Genomic DNA, 18197 nt, shown 5'->3' with positions numbered 1-18197 from the left:
AAGTCAGGCTCCCACCCTAGAGAGCTTAATATCAATAAGGCAGGGGACAGCTTTGCCAGGGGCTGTCCCAAGACTGAAACAAGCTCCCCCCTCAGGAAATTAACTCCCTCACCTTCCACTCAAAGTGGCAGGTGCATTTCTTTGACCTACCCATCTGCAACATAAAAACAGAGCAAAGGGTACAGATTAATAAAAATTTTCCAAAATAAAACACTCCACTACACACACACTTCTCCCCCCCATGGGGAGCGGATGAAAGAACAAAACACGTGACAGACATTAGTCATGTTGCTTAATGCACTACTGGAAGGAGCTCCAATGCCATTGTGATGAGCACAATATATAAAGAAAACAAATAGACACACAGGGATCAAGTTGGGAGAAGGAAGGGTTTTTTATACCCATTTCACAGATGGAGGAACTGAGGTCCAGATTTTCAAAGCTGTTTAGGCGCTTAATTCCAATTGAATCCATGGAAGTTAGGTGCCTAAACTTCTTTTAGGATCTGGGCCTAATTGACTTGCCCAAGATCCCACAGGCAATCTGCAGCAGAGCTGGGAATTAAACCCAAATCTCCTGGATCCCAGCCCAGCGCCTTGTCCACAAGGATGGAAAAGCTAATAAAAGACAAGACCTCCATCGTGCAAAAAATTAAATAGTGGCGCCTTTAATCAGGTATAAAATACAAGACACAAGTTTTATAAAAAATACAGAATTGGAGAGTCAAATGGATCATCCCAGAAATCGTAAAAAACCCATCTGAGCGCAAGGCAGGAAGCTGTGACACGCTGTCCCACTCCTCTGAGCCTGGCAGGGGGCCTGTGCAAATGCAAATTCATGGGACAAGTTTAATTAGTTAAAAGCACTTAACTGAAGAAGATTCGTTAAGGGGCTGATCCAGAGCCCAATGGATTCAACAGGCACCTTTCCAGTGGGTTTTGGGGTCACACCAGTTTAGAGCACTGCACCAAACAGTGGAACCCCTGATAGTGACCTCCCCTCACCCCCACCCCAAGTCCTTTGTGCTTATCCAGCATCCTTCACATCCAGGGATTCCAGGTCACGCTACAAAGGCAGGCACTTGTCAACAGGGTAAACTGAGGTACAGAAGAGCTACGTCATTCCCCGCAAGTCTGCAAGAGCAGAACCCAGATGGGTCTCCCTGACCGTCAGCTCCTGCTGCCTCCGGAGTGAGACTCGATCTTCAGTAGAAATGGGACACGGGCTAGATAGGTCAGACCCAAACATCCCTGAGTCCGGATCCAGGGCGTGGATTTGGTCTTGATGCCAGGTCCCACACAGATCAAGTGGCGCTTGGATCTGGCCCTGCTGTGCCTGACCCATCAGCGGCTCCTGGGGGAAGGGATGGGTATGAACCATCGTGAAGGGGGAAATTTGCTCCCTGGGGCATGGCTGGGGCAGCTCTTCCCACCTACACGTATTTCCCCACCCTCACTGAATCTCTGCCCTCCAACAGAGCTGGAGGAGGGGCCTGAATCCAGATCTGTGTTCTTGCTCCAGGGCCACGGCAGAAGAGAAATACTCAGGAACAGAGCCACGAAGCCTGCCCTTTCCTGCTTGTGTTAAAAAATATAAAATACAAGATGTTCAAGGCCTCGATCAGACGGGCCAAGGGAAAGCACCAATGCTGGGAAACATCCAGTGCGCGCTGGTCGATGTGTCGCTGAGCGACCCGGGGATGATCGCAGAGCAAATCCTGGGAAATGTCAGTGTCCCGAAGGTTTCGGATGATTGCCCCGAACACCACCCGAGTTTGGAGAAGAGCATAGGCAGCACAGAGGGGCACTGGGGTTTAAAGGTTATTACGCCCCTCCCCAGCCCTCTAGCAAAGTTTATCCCCAATCCCCATCTGAAGATCTAAGGCATTTCCTGTTAACTGGACTCCGGAGAGGGAGGTTCTTCCTTTCATAGCTTATTGGTAAATCTGCTGGATGCGGCGCTGGGCCTGCGTGTGCGTAAGATTCCCATGCTCCAGGCGTCTTTGTTCCCGCTTTTACTTAAGTGCAGGCCTGGAGCAGAGAGATTGGTTTCCCTTTCTGCAGATGTGATCCAGAAGAGAGATGACCCAGAACCGATTCCCCTCAGAGACACAATCCAGAACGGACCCACCACCCAGCAGATATGATCCAGATTCCTTCCAGACATGCAATCCAGGAGGGACCAGCTCCCATGCTGACCCGGGCTCAGAAATACACTGTCCGTACAAAATTCCAGCTTCAGCTGCTTTAGAAGGGAAGTCCAGGCTGAAACTCACATGTATAAAAAAAATAAATAAGATGCTTGAGAGCTTTGCACTGTTCCGTCATATGTCTGGCCAGATGAGTCAGTTGGCTGCTACTCGAGACTTCATCCACTCCAAGCCAGCTGGCAAGCTGCATGAATGGGGAGAGAACGCGCATTAAAAACCACGTTCCGCATTGATACCACCTGCCACAGGGTTACACAATAGGGAAACTGAGGCAAAGGGCAAGGCTGTGAAAGGCCTGCGCTGCTTAGCAGGTCAGGGGCAGAGCTGGGAATTCAACCCAGGAAACCTGGCTGCCAGCCCCCCTGCTCTAACCAATAAAACCCACTCTGACCAGAGGCAGGAAGAGAAACCAGGAGTCCTGACTCCCAGCTCCCCTGCTCTAACCACTGGATCCCACTCCCTTTGCAAAGGTCAGATGCAAAACCCCACTCCCAGCTCTAACTGCTACACTGCACTGCCTTCCCAGAGCTGAAAGAAGAACCCATAGATCCTAACTCAGCCCCCTCTTGCTCTAAGCACTAGATTGTGCTGCCTCCATTTCAATATAATGCAAGTAGCTCCAGTCCCTGGCTCTCCACACAGTCCCCCCAAGGACTGTCCAGGGTGTCCTTATCATCAGCAAAGCAAACAAGAGCTGCCCCTGCTAATGAGCAGGCTCCACTTTGGGGGAGACACCGATTCCTAGAGGCTGAGAAGCCCGAATATCCCACAATCGCAGCTGAGTCAGCTTCCTGCTATCGAAAGGCCTTGAGAACAGAGAAAGGCAGGGCCCCTTTACAGGCTGGGAGGTGAGACAAGGGGCTAGAGACAATGTGGATTAAGTTTCATCTGAGCAGTGAGTCATTGGTTAACCAAGCCCCAGCTACTCAGCCTATAGGTCCAGTACCAGTCAACCTGACGGGACCCAGACAGGCGCACCTGTCCCCAGAGTGTGCGTCCGCAAACTGAGCAAACACTTGTCATGCCTCCTGGCATCTGTTCCCAGGCTGTTCCCATGAAACCAGCACAGCTGGTGCTGGAAGGATTCTGTCTGCGTGAGTCACCACACTACCTGAGTGCCCTGGGGCTGAGACGAGGCTTCTGCCTTTTGTTTGAGGTGTTCAGAGAGTTTGGAAAAAATGAAGTGATGAACTCCTAGGAGCGGCTCCCACTTTACTGATGGAGAAACTGAGTCAGAGGTAAAGTGCCTTGCACACAGTCTCACTAACTCAGGGACAGAGCTGAGGGAGCACCCAGGAATCCCTCTGCGCTAACCACTACATCCCTTTTCCCTCCCAGTATGGAAATGGAATCCAGTAGTCCTTACTCCCAGTCCTCTGCATTAACCACTAGACCCCCACGCCCCTCACAACAGATGATCGCTGGAGTCCCAGTTCAGTCCTCTGCTCTAACCACTACATCCAGCGCCTCGCATGTAAAGGGTACCAGTTGCACACAACAGACACTTAGAGGTGGCTAGAACATTTAAAAGCAAGTCATTGCAGGTCAAGGCTGGGATGTGCATCTGCCCGGGCTGTATGTGTGGGGACTCTGCCTACGTCTGTGGTGCCAGAATCTCCCCTCCAGCACCAGCTGTGCAGGACCCCAGCAGTTCTAGTTAGTTACAGGAATCACCTGACCTTCTATTGGCTTCTTTCCCCGACTTAGTGCTACTGATCTGCGGAGAGGACAGCGCGACCCCCAACAGAGCCAGCATAGATCATTGCATGAGTACCCACAAGCCAAGCACTTCCCTAGCTAATCAACTGCAAGGTGCCCCCAAACGCCCGTGCCAAGCAAGGGAAGAAGTGAGCCCACAGCAACTGCCATGCTGTCCGTCTAGCTCAGTCTCCCGTCTCGTAACAGTGGTCAGAACTAGAAGCTACAAGGAAACCTGTAGCGAACAATTATGGAAGAAAGTGGCTCATGGCTTGGCACAGGAGGGTTCTAGCTCTTAGATAGTCCTACCCAGTCTAACAAGATATTCGATGTGCTGATTATCTGTATGTCTCCACCTAGAGCTGGTTCTGGGGTTTCTCCCCATGGAAAGTACATTTTCAGCAGCAATTCAAATGGCAAAATACTTCAATTTGGAAATGCCATCCAGGTGCCACATGGGAGTTGTAGTCTGAGCGGAAACCTTGTCTATACAACTGAATGGGAGCATGAGGCTTCTGAACTACATCTCCCATGATGCATCACAGGCTTTCCTCTTGCATCACAAGATTCCATGGCCATGGTGCATCACGGAAGATGTAGTCCGGCTGGGAGGAGACTGGGGACAGGAAGCAACTGAACCACAGCATTTCCAACCAGGACAGCATTTCCAAGTCAAAGTATTCTGGCTTTCAGGCACAAAGCAAACACTTTTCACAACAAATATCCTTTAAGCAAAAATCCAGTTCTCCACCAAAAACAGTTGACACAGAAAATTTTCAGTCAGCCGTACCCCTAAGCTTTTGCTGAATGCCATTAAGCTCTGTGCCTCACTCCTGTCTTGTGGGAGAGAGTTCCACAGGACACTTAAACACCAAAAGGGACCGCTTAGTTTACTCTGTGGTGCACTCACCCTTCTCCCGTGAGGGCGCAGCAGCCCTGGATATGCCATGGGTGGTCCTTGATGGAGCTGAGGGTTAGGAACTTGGAGATCTCAGAGGTAGTCATGGAGTTTTTTACATCCTGCTTGTTGGCAAATATCAAGACCGCCGCATTCTGCAGGTCCTGGGGAGAGAGATCCCACCATTAACTTTCTCCCCCCTCCATTCAGCTCCCCCCACACGTGAACATCCCCCAGCCCGATGGTGCTGCTAAGCGGCAGGGAAGCAGTGCTAGGTACTAAGGTGGTGCAGCTTCGGACAGGAGACATTCCACCAGCCTGATTTCCTAATGCAATCGCTGGCTGAGGTTCCTGGCACTGGAGAAACCTCTGCCCCCACCCCCGGCACTGGAATAAAGCACCACAGAGGCTCCCAATTTATGAAAAGACCAGGAGATTGGCACATGTGGGTTGGCAACCGTAAGGGACCCTGAAGAGGTCTGGTTAACCTGAGCCCTGTGCATTGACACTAGAGTGATGAGGGCCAGATGAATCCAGACACCCGTAGCGTGGCCAGTGACCAAGCAGGCCGGGCACTGGGCTGGGAGTCAGGACACCTGGGTTCTGTTCCCACCTTTGCCACTGAGCTGCTAGGTGACACTGTGCGAGTCACTGCCACCGTTTCCCCTTCCACCCTGTGGCTATTTAGATTGTGACCTCGTCAACACAGGGGGCTGTAAGTGCCTGGCACGATGGGGCCCTGACCTCAGCTGGGGCCTCTCGATGCTACTGAATAATCCAGAACACTCCTCAAAGCCCATTCTGAACAGGACACCAGACTCGACAAACTTGTTTCACGTGACACCCAGCAGCTGAAGGAAAGCGAGGAGCTGCTTTATGATCCATCAGTCCCTACGTGGGCAATACGGAGACATCGAGCAGAACGAACCCAGGGATTTCTACAGAGCACGGGGGATAACGCAGCTAGGACTCCGTGGTATGGAACATAGGCACCAACTTTCCCCAGTTCCAGCGGGTGCTTGCGCCTCCCCCAGCCCCATCCCCATTCCAACCCCTTCCCCAAATCCCTGGCCCGGCCCAGCCTCTTGCCCGAGCACGCCGCGTTTCCCTTCCTCCCCACTCCCTCCCAGCACTTGCCATGCGAAACAGCTGTTTTGCGGCGGCAAGCGCTGGGAGCCAGGGGAAAAAGCAGGCACGCAGTGCACTCGGGGAGGAGGCGGAGGGCAGGGCGCTGCTGCTGGGTGCAGAGCACCCACCAATTTTTCCCCCTTGGGTGCTCCAGTCCCAGAGCACCCACGGAGCTGGCGCCTACGCTACGGATGGCTGGGGCCTTATGCCTGAAACAGCTGGGTACCCTGCCTCTAATGCATCAGGCCCTTTGAGTGGGATGGAGCATCGCAAAGTTCCCAGCAACATCGCCCAGGGATCTGCCCCCAACTCACTAGACTAAAGCAGCTTTACTCTGGACATGAGGCTGTGGCCACGAAGGGCGACCCGAGCACTAACTCACCTCGTGGGCCAGCATCTTGTACAGCTCCTCTTTGGTCACCGTCAGCCGCTCACGGTCGGTGCTGTCAATCACCAGGATGACAAACTGGGGGGGGTGGAAAGAACAGATGTCGATCGAACACCCTGGTCCTGGGCTAACATCTGAGGCCTGGCTCAAGAGCTGTAGATGGAGTAGGAGCCAGCTCGGGTGGGCACAGCACATTATCAGGTGTATTAGCGGAGCTCTTAGGATCCAGGCCCTGCTGTGCCAGGTGCTGCACAAACATGTTCTCCTGCTGCTATTTGACATCCAAAATTCAGCTCATGTCTAGCCTGGGAAGCTCTGCAGAGGACTGGCACGACACCAGAGACCCCAAGGAAGTGAAACAATCATTTGACAGGAAGGGTGGCCTTGGGCTGGGACTCGGGAGGCCTGGGGTCAATTTCTGCCTCTGCCGCAGATGCCCTGGGTGACCCTGGCCAAGCTGCAGCCACTCTGTGCCTCAGTTTCCCCATCTGTGGAGAATAATTCTTTCTCCCAAGATTGGCCTGTCTGTACATTACAGCTCACTGGGGCACGGACTGTGCCACTATGTACATGTACAGCCCCTAGCACAATGATGCCCCAATCTCAATTGGCCCCTCTAGCCCCTACTGGAATACAAATAAAAGAGAGCTTCCCATGGACTAACTTTCCATGGTAACCAGGAAAGACACTGACTCCACCCCCCGGAGCCATTCATTAACGGCCAAGCCAACATTTGTTCGGTGGCTGTACAGCTAGGTGCTACCCCACAACAAATAATTCATTGTAATGTCACAGCCAAACTCGACTGGCTTGGGGCTTTGGAGTGGATGGAAAGTTAACAGCAATCTTGCGCTCTTGCAAGATCTGTTCTGAATCGCGAAACAGAATATGGACAGCAGCGGGAGAGAAATTCCAGCTTGAGTTATGTCAGGAATGCTGGCCAGGAAGGAAAGACAAAGGACGTGTTTGAACTCGGCTCCCTGCCCCTCTCTGCGCTGCTGAAACAGCTGGGGATCTTTGCCAGGGCGCTCTTCTCTCCGGGATAGTATTTTAATCCCATTCAAAACAAGCTGAGACAAAAGGGGAAACTCTACCCTGTTTAGAGAAGTGGAACCTCCTCTGGATCCTTCCCCCCAAATTCCCACCCGCTTTCTGCCCTGCCCCAGTAAAAATCTGTTCACTCTCCGAAGCCACCCGCTCCGCTCTCCTTAAAGGAACGGTGCGATAGTCAACAAGTTAGAAAGAAAGGGTCTGACTCTGCCATCTTTACTCCCAGAAGAAGCCCCATTAACATCAATGGAAGTGATCGCTCGAGTAAGCATTGCTATGCAGGATCAGGCGCTCAAACTGGGGCTGCCAGAGGAGCCGTGGGGAATTAGGAACTCAAACCCAAGGGGATTTGGACACCTATGGAAATCCCATCTGATGCTGCTATACAAGTGTAAGAGTCTGAAATAGCAACAGAACCTGATCAAATCAGCTTTCCCAGTGGGAATCTAACAGCGTGAGGCCACTCATCCCCGCTCCAGCAGCTACCTCTGAGGCACCTGTTGGAGCAGACGCAGCTGCTGCCGGCTGCCCACATCCCAGAGCAGGGGAATCCCGGACACTGGGCTGTGGCGTGAGGAGGAGACATGGCAGAGAAAGCGAGGGAGGCTGTCAGCTAGCCTCTTGCTCCAAGGGTAGCACATGGAACTGTGTGGTTATGGCAGAGCGACACGGAGCTCAAGGGTTGGAATAACACTAGTACACAGGTGCGTCAGCAGAGTCGTGTTTGGATCAAGGACTAGAGTCGCAGAGGGGCTGCCTGTCAGGACCGAGGCGCACTGGCAGGGCTGGTGGGCCCCCAAGAATACAACGGGAAGGGATGGTGTGGGTCAGGATTGCTCTGTATTGGCTGAGGTGCAGGAGGCTATCCTAACACTGACAGAGCAAGCAGAGCTGCATGCAGGGGTCCCAGCACTGGAGTAGCAGAGCGGGCTGTGGGTCAGGGCTGAGGAGCATCTGCGCACACATCTGGCTGCTATCGTGGTCACTCAGCTTCTCCCTTCCACTGTAACTACAAGAAAATCCACCAGCTTCTCCAATCTGCCAAACAAATGAAGCCCAGGCGAGCATCACAGGACCAGCGCAACCAGCCCGGGAGGGGAGCGAGGTGGTGCTGCTCCTCCCACGCGGCCCCTTACCTCTGTGTTGGAGTAGTAGGTGTTCCACGTGGACCGCAGCGTCTCCTGCCCCCCGATGTCCCACATCAGGAAGTGGGTCTTCCTCAGGATGATCTCCTCCACGTTGCTGCCGATGGTGGGTGACGTGTGCACCACCTCGTTCATGAGGCTGTGGGAGGCACAGGCCAGGCATAAGAGCCACCCCGGCATAACCCAGCACTGGACCCTCTCTTGTCCCCTAGAATGGGGCACACCAGGGGCTTCCCAAGAAGCAAATGAGCATGAAGCCAGGATGGCCTTGTGGTTAAGAACTGGATGGGGATCTTAGAGACCTGGGTTTAATTCCTTGCTCTGACACAGACTCTTGAGCAACTCACTTTAGCATCTCTCTGACTCAGTTTCCCACCTGTAATACTCCCCCTCCTCCCACCATTTGTCTTGTCTACAGTAGAACCTCCAAGGAAGTTCAGAACGCTGAATAAAACATTCTGGTTCTTTCAAAAGTTTAGAGCTGAACATTGGCTGAATACAGCTTTGAAATTTTACAGTGCAGGAGAACAACGCTGCTTTCAGCCACCTTAATTTAAATGAAACCGTTTCCTTACCGCATCAAATCTTTTTTTCTCAACTATCCCTTTTTTCAGATAGTTTAAGTTTAACTCAGCACTGTACTGTATTTGGGGTTTTTCCCGTCTCTGCTGCTGCCTGATTGTGTACTTCCGGTTCCAAAGGAGGGGTGTGCTTGACTGGTCAGTTCATAACTTGAAGTTCTACTGTACTCGGCTCAATCTCCTACTATGGGTTTGTACAGCACCCGGCACAATGGGCTCCTGATTTCAGCTGGGGCCTCTAGTTAATAGAAACAACTTCAGACTAGGCCTCTGGCCCCCGTAGAGCCCTACCTTCCCTTGCTGATTTCAGTTTAACCCCGTTGCCTTCTGGAATGTGAAGATAGGATGCAGGCATCTTTGTTTTGCTGTGACCATTTGCTGCCTGCTGGAGGAGGCTCTGCAGCAGAGGGGGTTGGGCAGGGATACATCATCTTCCCCCTCAGCCATCTGGCTGGCGGTTTGACTCTGAATGGGAGATGAAGGGATGGGAATACTTACAACTGGTAGAGGATGGTGGTCTTCCCTGCATTGTCCAGGCCAACAATGATCACCTTGTGCTCTGCAGAAGCAAAGAGGCAGGGTCAGGAGGAAGCTAGCACAGTCAGACAGAGGCACCCAGCAAATCCAGCCAATCCAGGGTGTAACCCAGCTTCCTGCCCCCCCCTCCCCCCCGGTCCAACACTTGGAAAATCAGACGGCTTTCAATGAGCAGGCTGGTTCTGATTGGGGACAAGCGGAGAGGGGGAGCTGAGCAGCAGTATTTTAAACACGAGGGACATAAAAATCCATGAGCCGAATGATGCAAGATTCCAAGGCCCTCCGTCTACACTGGACTGGGACCACCCCAGGGAGCAGATCTGGAATAGCACTGTGGCTAGAGAGGGACTGACAGTTTCCAAGGATCTAACAGATAGAGCATTGGACTGGGAACCAGCTCTGCCACTGATCTGCTCTGTAGCCTTGGGCCAGTCATGGCTCAGCTCCGTGCCTCAGTTTCCCTCCCATGTTGTCTTGTCTATTTATACTGTAAGGACTCTTTCTTACGCTGTGTCTGCGCGGCACCTAGGATACTGGGGCATCTAGATACTATTGCAAGATAAATGTTAACTAGTAATTAGTTTAATGGGGGACGGGGGGAATGGTGGGTCCCGTGGTTAGAGGCTAGACTAGGACTTGGAGACCTGGATTCTATCCGCTGGTTTGCCAACACACCCCTACCCCCTGCAAAAAGCCATTTAGCTTCTACACCCCAGTTCCCTGCAGAATGGGGACCACAGTGCTGCCTTCTCTCCAGGGGAGTCGGGGGATGAATACATTAATGATTGTGTCTGTGGTGATGAGGGACAGAGAAGGATCATAGACAGCCACATCTGAGACAGACAGACATTTACAAATACATTTGGGATTTTGATCTTAAAAGCAGGCAGAAGAGAAACCCAACCAAGAGGCCAATAAGCCTGGCTCGAGGGAAACAGAGGGGACCGGCTGCAACATAGCAAAGGGAATTCTGTGCTTTGGTGCAAATGAACATCTCCAAACTCCCTCCATTCCACACTTCACTTTACCCCCAGACCTCGGTGCTCTCAAGAGTCCGCCCCCAGCCAGTGCAAAATCCCTTTGACACAGAGTTCCCCAATCAGGGGGACCAGACAGCAAGTGTGAAAAATCGGAACGGGGTAGGGGTAATAGGAGCCTATATAGGAAAAAGCCCCAAATATCACGACTGTCCCTACAAAATCAGGAGATCTGATCACCCTATCCCCAATAAACACCAGTGGAGGACCGGGCGAGTGCGTAACCAAGCCTGCGAATTGAGAGTGGCTGTTGTGGAGCTGGAGGGGGAGAGAAGAGAGGCAGGACACCACCTATCCTTGGACCCGAACTGCTCAGAGTATGAAATGTGAGCATCACAGCAGGGTCACCATGCAAAGTCTGGGAACAGCTGTGATTTAAGGGGCACCCAGCCCCAGCATGCAAGAGAGGCGAAGGACCTAGAACAGGGGTTCTCAGCCCTTTTCTTTCCAAGCCCCCTCTCAAAACATGCTAGAAAAACTCCACGGCCCACCTGTGCCGCCACAACTGTTTTTCTGCACAGAAAAGTCAGCGTTAGGGGGTAGCAAGCAGCCAAACACCTGGGCCCCCATGCCACAGCAGCTCATAAAGATAAGTTGCTCAGGCTTCAGCATCAGTCCCAGGTGGTGGGGCTTCGGCTTTCTGCCCTGGGTCCCAGCAAGTCTAATGCCGGCCCTGCTTGGCAGCCCCCCCACCGCCGCCAAAACCTGCGCAGAGCCCCTCCCGGGGCCCCCCAGGCTCCTGGTTGAGAACCACTGATCTAGGGGAGCCACAGCTTCTGCCAAGATCTGTGGCTCTGAACTGAAACTGCTTCAGTCAGGAAAAATCCTGGCAGGCACATCAATGCCGGAGTAAAAATAATTTCGGAGGGGGGGGGGCGAAGGGAAGGAAACGGACGGAGCAGCCGTCTCCCCCTCTGGGCTCCGCTCACAATCAAGAGAAGCTGATTGCTCTCCAGACCAGACGCCCACACAATGGGCTGCACGGCTGCATTGTCTGGGAGCCCAGGCCAGTCTGGCTGGCCGGAGTTTGGGGCGCCCGGGGAAGGGAGGCTGCTCTGTCCCACCCTGGCTGCTGGACAGGGGCAGCCCGAAGGGCAGGAAAGTTAGAGCAGCACAAAGCAGGGTGGGGAAAGCGGGTCAAATGCCAGCGGGGGGGGACCCCTTCCCAGGCACTATTCTGTGCCTGGCAAAGCCCCAAATCCGCGGGCTGGGGCCCAGCCCCGGCCCCCCAGAGAAGTGAGCTGATTTCAGATACAACCCCAGGGTGAAGAGACCCATGTCTGAAATCCCCCAGCAGCCAGCGTTGGGCCCCAGTGGCCAGGGGACACCCAGAGGGGGTGAAGACCGACTGCTGAGCCCCCCAGTAGACTGGCTCCCCCCCCCCGCTCCTTTGTTTTCCCTGGTCTCCTGATTGCAAGAAACTTTCTTCTTCCATCTGTTGTTCAGCTCAGCCCCCTGCCTCACCCACAACCCCCCTCCCAGGCCTCTGCCCACCCCCTGCAGCTTCCCCCCCCCGGCCCCTGCCCACCCCCTGCAGCTTCTCCCCCCAGCCCCTTCCCCCTACAGCCCCCCAATCTACACCCCCCAACCACTCCAGCAGCCCCCCACCTTCCCCAGGCCACTTTCACGAGCGGCCCCCCCGCGAGACCCGCCCCCACTTACCCTGGCTGCCGAAGATGCTCATCAGCTTGGCGAGCAGCTGCCCCATCTCGGCACCGCGCCGCGAACCCGCCGCCTGCAGCTACTGGCCGGGCCCGCGCCCGCCCCGGCTTTATAGCCTCCGCCCGTGACGTCAGGGAGCGGGCCTGGCCCCGCCCCCTGGGGGGGTTTCCCGTGGGGCAGCTGCGCGCTGAGTCCCGGAGGGGGGGTGATTGATGTCGGGGGCAAAGAGGAATTTCCAGCTAGCCCCATTCCCTCCTAGCCGGGGGGGGGGTCCCTTCCCACTCCCAGCCTGGGGGTCCCAGGCCCACTCCCTCCCTTCCCACCCCCAACCTGGGGGTCCCAGCCCCACTCTGTCTCTTCCCACCTCCAGCCTGAGGGTCCCAGGCCCCACGCACAACCAGCCCCTGTGGCAAAGGGGAGACTGTTGGATTGGACCCAGCCCCAAAATTCAAGATCCCAGCCAGGGATTTTGACTGCCCCTGAGCTGGGAGGGGCATCTCGCTCCAGTTGGAGTTTGGGCCAATCTCTGGTTACACTGGAAAAGAGGGACTCCCAACTGACTCGCATTGTCTCCCAGTATTCCCCCTGTTGGTATCCGCCTCTTGTCACTTGTGTTATACCTCAATGTTTGGAGTAGGGACAGGCTTTCTTTCCGTTCTGTGATTGATTATACAGCGCCTAGCGCTGTGGGGCCCGGGTTGATGATGGGGGCTCGTGGGCACTGCCACAAAACAAATAATACTGCAAAAAACTGCACCCACACATGGCAGCCTAGTTCAAACCACAATGGGGGGGGGCAAAGGTTCTGCCCCAAGAAAGACCCCCCTCTCCCTCCCATTTCTCATGCTCAGTCACATCTGATCCAGACTATCCAAACTTCTGATGTCCAGAGATCTGGGCTGCAGCTCTCTCTGGATTAGCCTCTCCCTGGAGGATGCTGCTACATGCTGCTTCTGGGTGGGTTGGCAAAGTTCTGCACATGGTGCTTCAGGAGTTTCTCCCCTCGACCTGAAACCTCAGAAGCAGTGTGGATATAGAATGAAATCCCTTTCGGTGCCTGTTGGGAAGGAGGGATGTTTGATCTGGGAGTGAAGGTCCAGGCTGGTTCTTACTTTACTGGAACTGATACACCCAAAACAAGCTCCTGAAACAGAAACTTTGGCAGCAAACAAAGCCAGAGGGGGATTTACCCAGAGCTGCTCCCCCTTAGCAAATATTTAACAGCAATGAAAAGATCTGGAAGCTGAGCCAAGCTTCCCTGAAATGCTCTTTCTCCGACTCCACCCACTGTGCTGACCGACAGAACCGCAAAACTTTCATCCATCCCCTTTTCACACTGGCAGAGCAGTAGGCTGAGGTGAGAGGACTTTAAATCTACAGCGCCTGGGTCAGCAGGGAACTATGTCCTCCTTTGAAATGAAGGGAGAGACCTGACACCAGCCAACCTTGCAAAGAGCTGGCACTTTGTCCATAGCCTTGGTCTTCTTCACCATTCGTGGGCATAGGCCATGTGGTGATTAAACAAATATGGCCTGTTTGTTACCTGTCTGAACTGAGATCAACACCCCATTGCGCAGGGTGCTGTACAGACAGAGGAGAGACAGTCCCAGCCTCAAACTGCTTCCAGACTAAGGAGGCAGAAACAAAGAATGATCATCAGCCCCATTTTACAATCAGGGATCTGAACCACAGAGAGATTAAGGGTATAGCTACACCTGAAACTTCAAAGCTGTGGTCGCAGCGCCAGCTCTCCCAGCGCTCTCCCAGCCCTGCAGGTACTCCACCTCCCTGTGGGGATTAGCTTGCAGCGCTGGGAGCCGCTCTCCAAGCGCTGCAGCACGGTTTACACTGGCGCTTTACAGCACTGTATCTTGCAGCGCTTGGGGGTGTTTTTCACACCCCTGAGCAAGAAAGTTGCAGCGCTGTAAAATGCCAGTGTAGCCAAGGCCAGGCATCTGGTGCAAGGTAGAGTGTTTCCTACATATCTATGGATGGTGTTTTACCATCACCATCCTAAATGTAGGTTTAGGAAGAATAAAGTTTTAAAAAATCAGTTCTGTGCTGAACAGAAATATTTCAATTATTATTGTTAAACTCCAGTGCCAACAGCTTTTGGTTTGGATTTAAATATTCCCCTGATGTTTTTATAACCCAAAGGCTACTGCAAAAGAGTAGCCTACCTGAAAATGAATCTGACTACAACCGAAAGTAAAACTGACCACGCGTTAAGTACCATCGGCTTATGCACAATAAGTGGAAGAAGCAGCTTTAGGTATGGAAAGTCAATTAGATTTTAACCAGCTTTGTTTTTTAATACCCCAGAGGGTTCATAATTACACAGATAAGAATTTGTTTTACTAATATGATTAAATAGTACTCAGGACTCTATAATGCTTTTAATCTGTCGAGCTCAAAGCATTGTAAAATAGGTTGATAAATGGCATTATCTCCATTGTATGGATGGGGAAACTGAGACACAGAGTGGGGAGGTGACTTGTTTACATACAGTGAGTCAGAAAAAGAGGAATAGCATTTAAATCTCTTAAATCATAATCTGGGCTCTTCTCCTCCAGACCACATTACCACTCTCCTGTTATTACTCACTGCGTCCCTTTAACCAAATTGATTTATTACTCAGAAAGAGATTTGCTTCAGTTCGAGGAGAGAAGATTAGCTGGGCGGAAAAGTTTTCCACAAAAAATTCTTAACTGAAATAGGGCCTTTAAAAAAAGAAGAAAAGAAAACTTTTGCAAACAAAAAATTGGCCTTTATCCAAAGTTTCCATTGATCATGGTATTTGAATTGACAGTTCTAGCAACACTATTGTCACAACAACTTTTGTGATCATTACTGACATTTCCTTGTTTAGCAAAAACAGTCTGTGGCAAACAAACCAAAAAAGGTCAATATTGACTAAAATATTGCAACATTAATAACTTTGGCACTTTTTGTTATTCCATTTTTTGACCGGCCTTATACAACAGAGGGAGGTGGAGATCAGGACTGTGATGCTAACGGAACTAGTTCTCTCACTCCTAATGAAGAACTTCCTAAAGCTTCTTTTAAAAATTACTTTGAGGGCTGGGTTCCCATTGTCTCCTCCCTTTCCCTCCCCTACTTCAGAAATCCCACCAAAGACTCTTAATATCCCACAAAGAACATGCTGAATCAAAGCATTGTGTGCTGTGAAAAATTAACACGCCATCAAACTGCTCATAGTCTACTTGTGGAAGGGTTTTGCATTTGCGTCCATTACTGCAGCATCAGATTGCCTGATCGCATTGGCAACTCCAGTGACACAGTCCTGGGTCAGAGAGAAACAACTGACTAAAGATTAGTCAGTTTCCAATCATCATCTTGTTCGCTACACGCACACTCAGTTGCTTGAGAAAAATAAAGTGATGCAACAATTCTAATCAGTTTGTAAAAGGAAAATGATCAGTTTCTGCTTATGTGTGTGAGAGAGAGAAGCTGCAAATCCACTGTGTTCTTGGAATTCCAGGGAACTAATTACATTCTCCTCCCTGAAAATCCGTTTCACTTTATTTAAAAAATCATGAAAACACCTGTCTTTGTATTAAAAAAGAAAAAGTGAACATAGAAATGTAGCCCAATCAACAGTGTCCTTGAAATCAGGCTTTCCTTTCTGTATTTTAGTTTAACCTGACTGGACGATGTCCTGCCCACATGGAAGTCACTGGGAGTTTTGCAGTTTACTATAATATAAACAGGACCAGAATTTCACCCTCCATCTCTTTCCTCTGCTGTGGAGGATAAATAATGAGGACCAAGTTCTTTCAATCACTTTTTCTATGTCTGCAGCCGTTAGGCTGCTAGTGAGAATTCAGAACCTTTCTAGATTTTTGTCAATGAAATAGGTTAAAAGTTCCTAATGGAAAAGTTCTGCCAAGTTTATGAGTGAGGAACCCTTAGGCTGCTACAGAAATGTAGTTAGGTTCTCAAGAAACTGCTCTCCAAACTTACAGAATTTAATAGAGAATGGTCTTTGGAACCATCTGATTGCATTTCACAGGAGGGAGAGAGTTATTAAATTCTCTAGGATGGTTTTAAAAAGATCCCTAGGCAGGCCTTAGTATTCTATGACATTCTATAGGCTTTTCCCTATCAAGATTAAAGCAGGGCACCTTACTTTTAATCTAGGTATTTGTAACATTACAATTAGTGTAGTTTCTATGGGCCTCATCCACAAAGGTATTTAGGATCCTAACATCCACTGAATTGGACCTGGGTTATTAAATATTTCTAATGGGCCATGCCCACCTATGGTACTACTCTATATAACAAGCAAAGGACCCTGATAAAACTACGGCTCCCATGATTCACCTCACCAGTCCATCTTGTACTGAGAAAAATCCCTCCATATGACATCTGAGAACAGGATGATGACAGTGTAGAAAACGCTGACTGGGCAGAAACACGATTTGCTCTATTCCCCGGGGAGGAAGGGGTTTGTGTGGTTGGAGCGGTGTTGCAATACAGGAACCTGGTGAATCGTTCACCTACGTGGTGTTGTAATGGCTGCGGATTTCCTCTGCGCTATTGCGGGCAGTGCTGTAATGGTCCGGAAACACCCCTTTGTCCCGTGCATCTAATGCAAGGTTAAAGGGACGAGATCCTCAGAGCTATTTAGGTGCCTCGTTTCCAATTATTCCAATGGGAGTTAGGTGCCTAAATACCTCTGAGAGGCTAGACCAGGGTCACTTCTTTCCAAGGTGAGGCTTTTGACATAAGTGGCTGCATTGGGGCCTGCTCTTTAATCTCTGCCCAATCATCTAACGGCGATTCCTTGATCATGATCCAGCAGCACCTCCACAGGGAAAAGATTTCTTATGGTAGAGGCCCTTTAATCCAGCAGGCGAAGGTGTAAGATCCATTGGCTGGCTGCTGAAGGAAGGGACAGTCATAGTGTTAAAGACAAATTCAAGCTGGAAACGAGGTGGAAATGTTTAGCATTGAGAACTGGCCATGGGGTCGTGGTAGATTGTCCATAACACGAAAGCTTTAAATCAAGAGTGGGCGGCTCGCTCCAGCGGCACCATAAACTACTGGGCCGGATGTAGGAATCACGGGGTGAAGTGTTCCAACCTCTCATGCAGGAAATCAGATTAGATTATTTCTTACGTCTCTTAATCTAATCTGTTTGAAGTACTTCCACAGCAGCCAGTATTGTGATATCCAGGAACTAGCTACACTGGAAAGATGGGCCTCTCCCATCTAGAAGACCCTGTGGGTCATCCCTCCTGCTCCCCCAATAAGCACCCAGAACTTTGACTCCTTCTCCAACCCCTCTTGGCTCTTACAAAATTAACTTGGATGTCTTGAGAGAAAAATCTCTCGCTCGAGATTTCTGTGGAGGAATTACTAATCCACACTGGCTAGTTTAAAGGTGCCATGCTGTCAGTGGATGCTGCAAGGGGTCCTCAGTAGCCAATGGGGCTGGAGAGGGAGATGGTATTGAGTCAGCAAGCTCTTTGGAGGCAGGAATCTTATAATAGTAAATCTGGGGCACGGGCGTCAAATGAGGCTCCCTATCAGTTGTAGCAGGACAACATGGCAATAGCGCCTTGCACCTGGATAGCACTTTCATCAATAGGCCTCCAACTGCTTTCCAACACTGGCCAGGATCATTAGGCTCATTTTACAGATGGGGAAGCTGAGGCACAGAGCAGCGACATGACTTGCCCAAGGTCACTTAGCAGGCCAATGGCAGAGCTGAGGCTAGAACCTGGGTCTTCTGAGTCCAGTCCAGCGCGCTGGTCAATTTTCAAAGTGTGGCAAAGTTTAACGAATGCTTCAGGAGCCCAACTAGGCCGAAAAACAGCCCCGACCATCTCTCTGGAGCA

The 18197-nt window shown here is 51.3% G+C and overlaps 1 protein-coding gene across 1 annotated transcript; it reads right to left on the bottom strand.

Moving 5' to 3' along the window:
• Positions 1–645: 645 nt before the first annotated feature.
• Positions 646–12400, bottom strand: ARL5C (ADP ribosylation factor like GTPase 5C). Its single transcript, XM_030541675.1, has 6 exons — positions 12334–12400; positions 9596–9656; positions 8508–8655; positions 6316–6399; positions 4818–4969; positions 646–2393 (listed from the first exon to the last, which is right to left on the bottom strand). The coding sequence occupies exons 1-6, from the start codon at positions 12377–12379 to the stop codon at positions 2345–2347; spliced, it is 540 nt and encodes a 179-aa protein (XP_030397535.1). The 5' UTR covers positions 12380–12400; the 3' UTR covers positions 646–2344.
• Between the last annotated feature and the right edge of the window lie 5797 nt (positions 12401–18197).

The sequence above is a fragment of the Gopherus evgoodei genome, chromosome 23, assembly GCF_007399415.2.
Source record: "Gopherus evgoodei ecotype Sinaloan lineage chromosome 23, rGopEvg1_v1.p, whole genome shotgun sequence".
NCBI classification, from domain to species: Eukaryota; Metazoa; Chordata; order Testudines; family Testudinidae; genus Gopherus; species Gopherus evgoodei.
This window is presented reverse-complemented; position numbering and strand designations above follow the sequence as displayed.